At 35.9% G+C, this 6,513-nt stretch overlaps 1 protein-coding gene across 1 annotated transcript; it reads right to left on the minus strand.

Annotated features, from left to right (window-relative positions):
* Positions 1-3,426: 3,426 nt before the first annotated feature.
* LOC110098572 (protein WHAT'S THIS FACTOR 1 homolog, chloroplastic) lies at positions 3,427-5,166 on the minus strand. Its single transcript, XM_020825429.2, has one exon. The coding sequence runs from the start codon at positions 5,102-5,104 to the stop codon at positions 3,683-3,685; it is 1,422 nt and encodes a 473-aa protein (XP_020681088.1). The 5' UTR covers positions 5,105-5,166; the 3' UTR covers positions 3,427-3,682.
* Between the last annotated feature and the right edge of the window lie 1,347 nt (positions 5,167-6,513).

Consider the following 6,513-nt stretch of genomic DNA (forward strand, 5'->3'; position numbering starts at 1 on the left):
TTTAACAAGAATCAAATTTAATCATCACCCTGAGAAAAATTTTAACTTAAAGCTTTGGTACATTGAAGGAGATGATTACATATTAGTTAAATGATTAATTTAAGAAAGTTATTACAAAGAATGTGTTAATCAGTATGACGATCAAAATGCTCGCAGTACTTTCAAATGTATTTCATAATTTCAGACTAACTTTGAACTTTCAGTGTTTTTTTGTTTTTTTTTTTAGTTCCATGTTTTAGAATCATTGATGTTTTTGAGATATTTAGGTGTGTTTTGCAATTTTTAAATTTTATCTTTCGTACATATGTATGTGTGTAAGAAAAACAAGCATGCTTTGGGTGTGTTTTATTTTTTTCAGTACTTGTTTTTACTTTCCCACCACTATGATTACACATGTTGAAAGCTAGTGCAAAGATTTAAGGAATTTGTACGCATGATAAGAAATCGGAATAATATTTAAATGAAGAAATTGTTTTTTTCCCAACAAAATAAATCCATTTTGCAATATAAATTTACTTCTATAGTTGAAGATAAGGCTTTTAATGGGAAAAATAATAATGAAAATTTGTAACTCTTATAGCAAAATAACATAATTTAAATTTTATTAATGATACTGCATGCTAAGAAATTGTAAGTTCATAATGTAAACTTTTTATATTATAAGTTAGTAATAAAATAATTGCTTTTTTAGAATGTCACATAAATACATTTTTGTAAATGTTACTTTGTAAAATAAAAAAATTTAATTATATATACTTAAATTTTATAGATGGGTAATTTAGTCATCTAAAATAAAATCACTAAAGTTGAACTCCTAAACAAACAATTTAGATCGGCTTTCAAGTATTAAATACTTAAGAAAACATTACTTAAATAACATATAATTATTAAAACTCTATTTTATGAAACTTCTTTTTCTCAACCTTCCTTTCTGAAACTCTTTTTTCATAAGCAAAAAACCAAATCAAACAAGCTTGAATTTTGCAAGCTTATAACTTATCAAGATACTTAGGTAACTCAAGGCAAGTTCCTTGAAAAGGAAGGGAACCTGAAGATTAAAGCTTCTCACGAAGTTTCCAAAGAATGTACTTCGAGTTAAACGAGTAGCTTTTAATGCTTTGGAAACTTCAAAAGCAGATTGTTTGGTCAAGATCAAATAACGATTTTGGTTGTCAAATGCTAACCAGGTATCAAGAAGGATTTAAAAATACAATTACAATACTTGATTAACTCAGCCCAAATTATATTAAGTGCATACATTAATTCTGAAATCTTCCAATAGCTTTAAGACATTTTTGAACGTCTTTGAGACCATTAACTTCATTTTTTTTTATGAATGCAAAATGCATTAATAAAAGAAAAGGACCAAAGTACCTAGATACAAACTATTGAGAGTAAACCACTATCACTTTCTTCATTCACTAAATGAACAAAAGGAGGAAGTTTACTCTCACAAAACATATCCAAAAAAAAAATCATAAGTAAAAGCTAAGTTAGCACAATAATCAGCTAACTTATTACAATTGTGACCAACATAATGAATAATAACATTATTCCAACAACATAAAAACAATAAATCTTCATCTTCAATGCTGCCCATAAATTTCTTTGGTTTGCTGTACAACTTATGAAGAAACTGGATCACATTTTTATTGTCTCCCTCAATAATAATACCTTTAGTATCATGTAAACTTCCTTGTAATACTTCCTTCAAGGATTTAAAAGCAAAAAAACTCCAATTGTGCTATATCCCAATGAACACCACCAAAATCAAATGCTAATATAAACCGTCCTTTACTATCTCGAACAATGCCACCAATATCTGCCTCATTATTACCTTTTAGTGCAGCATCAATGTTTATTTTATACCACTCGGGAGGAGGAGGATGCCAAATTTCATAAAACAACCCATCGAACTAATTGACATCCCAGTGATCCGAGAGGATTACATTCTGGTTAGCCATACTTACAAAACCAAGAACTCTAGCAACAATCATCACTTCACTATCTTCCACTTTATCGTGCTTCACATTGTTCTTGCTGCTCCATGAGAACCATAACAGAGTAAGTAGATTTTAACATAAAACGAATTTGTCCTAGCCATCTTTTCAACTCATGCAAACACTCCTGGAATGAGTTAAATTTTGGTAATCTGAATCCCCAACTTATCAATAAGTCAATTACCTTTAAAAGCTTTAAACAAGTAGCAGTAACATGATTAATGTTTTCAACCCCTCCACATCCCCTTTGGCATATATTGTTGTTAGCTAACCTTCTATTCATTAAAAAATCTGTTGCAGGAATTGTCTTCTTGCAAACTCGCCATAGAAAAAGTTCAACCTTGGCATTCAATTTTAAATTGTGAATCCATGAAACAGGATCCACAATCATCTCTTCCTTAAAGCCATCTTCAATTACCATAGCTGAAATAGATCTTCCACTCATTTTCATCTTTAATTCCATAAAATCTTCATTATAATTATGACAAATATGAATACTGCTTATCATATTAACAAGATCTTCCCCAAAGTATAAAATCAATTTGACATAATCCCACCTTCCATCATGAATGAAGAAGTCAAGAGTTGTTTTATCATCTTCAAAGATTGCAAGAAAAGTAGGCCATCTAAGCAAACTCTTGTCCATGATCCATACATCTTGTAAGAGTTCATATTTGAACCAACAACAACTTTCCATCTTACAAAACTTCTAAGAGCCTTCCATCCCCAAGCAATGATCTTCTGAAGAACCACCTTTCATAACATCATTACTCCACCATCTTTCACCATGTTTAGCCAATATATTCCTATTCAACAAGGTAGAAGGATTTTGCAATAAATTTCATGCATACTTCGCCCTGAACGGCCCCATCATGGACATTGCCGACTGAATACCCCAACCTCCCAATGCTCTCGATTTACACAGCACATCCCAACACACATAATGCAACCCATGACTTCCATCTTAGTTATTCTAAATAAAATTCCTACATAATTTCTCAAATTCCTTCAAAATACTAAATGGAGCAAGATAATTAGACATAAGGAATAAAAGAAGTTAATAAAAACAATCTTCACCAAAACCAATCTTCCGACAAGAGAAATGTACCTATTGCCCCAAGCATTTAACTTTTTGAAAGATCTATCCAATAGAAATTGGAAATCAAATTTTCTCAATCTCCTTGGAGCAATCTTAATTCCCAAGTACTCCATCTCTTCAATAAGCTTAAACCCCAATAACCTTGTAATTTGTTTCTTCCTTCTTCTCAAATTTAGCACAAATCATAGACCATTAACTTCATGGTAGCTAAAAAACACACTCTATAATGTCCCACATTTGCCTACCATGAAATTAAGTACGACACATGAAAATTGGACTTGAGCTTAAGCTAAACTTTTTTTTTGTTGCTCTTCTAAAATAAATCAATGATTCAAAATGCAAATATGCATTAATATAATACAATCACATTACATATATTTGAATAAAACTGTACTTTAAAGAGACTCGATTCGATCCAAACTACTTTAATATAAATTAGATTTGAGTAAAACTTAACTATTTGTAGAATTATATATTTTGATCAAGAGACATGACTAAGGCCATTGAATGGCAAATCCGGACCACATCATCTTTACTGTTGGCAGGAGCAAATTCACGAGCACCTTCGGGGCAAGCCCTCAATTCACCAAGCTTCCAGTTTGCCGCCAACCTCGCCGTCCCTCTTCAAATAAATCGTTCTCGTAACCCAAAGCTCATCCATCTCCATCGCCTCTTCACTATCAATAACCCGTTCTTCCTCCAACTCCTCCCAATCTTCTCCAATTCCAGCTTCAAACAAATCTTCCAACCCATCATCATCTTCCTCTTTCTCTTCCTCTTCCTCTTCCTCTTCATCACCGTACGCTTCAAACCCAACACCTCTCCTCCTTTCTCTTCTCATCCTCTTCCCTTCTCTCACTAATTCTTCGAGCTTGGCCTTCACCGATCCGAGTTCGTCCTCCACTTCCAACCTCCCCTTCTCATCATAAGCCTCCAGAAGAAACACGGAGTCACGATTCCCTTTCACACTAACATAGAACAACTCTGGATGTCTAATCAGCATCGCCCTAAGTCGATTCGGCAGCCCAAAATCCTTCCTGAAGTGCGTAAGGTGATCCACTAGCGTCCTCCTTTCTGTCGTCATCCCCAAAACCTCCCTTACGACTGCGCACGCCCTCTTCTCCTCGAACTCAGCCGTGTCAGCTTTCAAGCAACCGTACGGATTCACCTCTGGCAGGGATTGGAACCGAATCAGGTACTCACGATGGCGTCGCCGGAGGTTGAGCCCTCGCCGCAACTTCAACTGCGGAAACCTTGGCACTCGGTTGATAATCGGCTGGCGAAGGGGGTCGACATTGCTCGTGAGGCCGATTCGTGGCTCAGCGAGAGAGTGGTCCCAAGAGACAAGCTCGAGTGCGCGACCGTAGGAAGTGTCGACAATGCGGAAGCGGGATAGGTGGGCGTTGCAGAGGCGGGAGCCGAAATCGGGGGCTAGGCCAAGATCAGGAGCTAGGTGGGCGAGCTTGGAGAGGAGGAGACGGCGATGAGGGGTGAGCATGAGGAGCCGTTGGAGCTTGCCAGCGAGTGCATCCGTGACGCAAGCGCGAAGGCAGGATTCTTCTGCCGCGAGAGCAGCAGCGGCGGGAGTGAGGGTGACGGCGAGGACCGAGAGGGAGGGGGAGGTGTGGGAGGGTGCATGGAAGAGGGTGAAGAGTGCAGGGTACCGCTGGATCATGGAGAGAAGAGAACGGTTGGGAGGAGGGTTAAGGTAGGTGCGGCAGCGTGAGAGGACGCGGAGAGGAAGGAAGCATTTTGGTTTGGAGAGGAGCAAAGTCTTCAACTTTCGGACGAATCGGAGATGGCTGTGCTTCGCTGCGCAGCGGTCAAGCGCCGGACAGCGGACTATCCTCATCGGCGGTAGCGACGAAGACGAAGAGAAGCTCGTGATTGTGAGGGAGGAGGGAGATTTCATAGAGGATGTGTTTGTTTTCGAGAAGCAGAAGCTTATTCTTTTGGGAGGAGGGGCCAAGAAGGAAGAGGACGACGATGAGAAGGCCAGTGCCATTGGAAACTCCCTGTTGACCTAAGAAATTGAAACTGCGTTATCGGGAAATATACCACGCTATCGAGAAATGCTCTAAGAGCATTACCAACCGAAAATTTCATTTTTCACTGCAAATGTGAAATTAAAAAATACCATAATTTGTTTGCGATATAACTCCATTTTTGACGAAATTTTTGAAATGAGCTTAGTTGATAATTATTTTAGGAATAGGAGTATGAAGATAATAAAATTTAAAAAAGAGCAGAAATGCGAACAGGAAACACGTTTTCTGAAGAAAACGCAAAGCGAAGAAAATGCGATCCTGCTTTGCGTTTTCCATACAAAACGCAAGGCAAGGCTGCGTTTTGTAAGAAAATACAAAGATCCTTTCCATTTTCTTCATAACCGGACCCCCACACCTGAATCAGGCGGAAATTAAAGCTGGCATGACTTCTTTTGGCACGCGGACCCGACGAGAAAGGGAGAATAATCACGGATGACTTTCCCGTGAATGAGCAGTTCCTCCGTGAAGCAACTAGCCAAAGCAAAAATTTTTTTTAATGGTGTATCTTGCCTATAAATAGAGGGGAAATGGAAAAATAAACGGTTGCTTATTTGAGAGTTTGAGGGAAACGCTGTGCAAAAAAAGATTAGTATATACAATTTTTTTTAGATATTATAATATACAAGTAACAAATTTTTTTTCATATTGCTGAATTATTTTGTTTAAGTATGTGCATATTATTGTAGTTTTTTAAGAAAACTTGTTGAAAATTTGATTGGTTTGAAGGAGAAAAGCTAGATCTAATTGCACTGTTCTTAATTTTGGATACATGATCATGTTCAAACCTACAGGCTAAATCTGAATGCATTTATGGCAATGATTAAAAATTAAGAGATTAACGTCCAATGCTCGTAGGCCTCATTTGATAGTGTAGTTTACAACTTTATTTTATTGTGGTTTGTTGTCAAGTGAATGATCGTTTGGTAAAATTATTATTGTTTGCTTTCTAAATTGTTTTGATAGATTAACTTGCTCTATAAGAACGATAATGAAGGAAATCGAATCAGTTAAATGACAAATAAACATAGATTTATAAGTAAATTAAATTAACTATGTTTATCTTAAAAATAAGTAACGACATTAAAATTTAATAATTTTGCTGTTATGAATAAAAAAAATTAGATTAATAATTATTATTTTATAATGGTTCATATACTAGTAATAAGTAATTTTATTACTGAACAAGGAAACATTATAGCATTATTTATCCATGAAAAGCACCTAAAATTTAAATTAAAAGTTCTCTGAACAAATAATTGAGAAAATGAACTTTTTTGTAGAGAGAGAGAGAGAGAATAAGACTGAGAAGTTGAATTAGATAGTAATATTAAACATTTAATTATTTTATTACAGTTAAATTTAAAAC

Source organism: Dendrobium catenatum, unplaced genomic scaffold (genome assembly GCF_001605985.2).
Source record: "Dendrobium catenatum unplaced genomic scaffold, ASM160598v2 original_scaffold_3308, whole genome shotgun sequence".
NCBI lineage: Eukaryota > Viridiplantae > Streptophyta > Magnoliopsida > Asparagales > Orchidaceae > Dendrobium > Dendrobium catenatum.

What these genes read in the sequence shown, in the direction of transcription:
- LOC110098572 (XM_020825429.2), bottom strand. Translation starts at nt 5,104, where the DNA reads ATGGCACTGGCCTTCTCATCGTCGTCCTCTTCCTTCTTGGCCCCTCCT.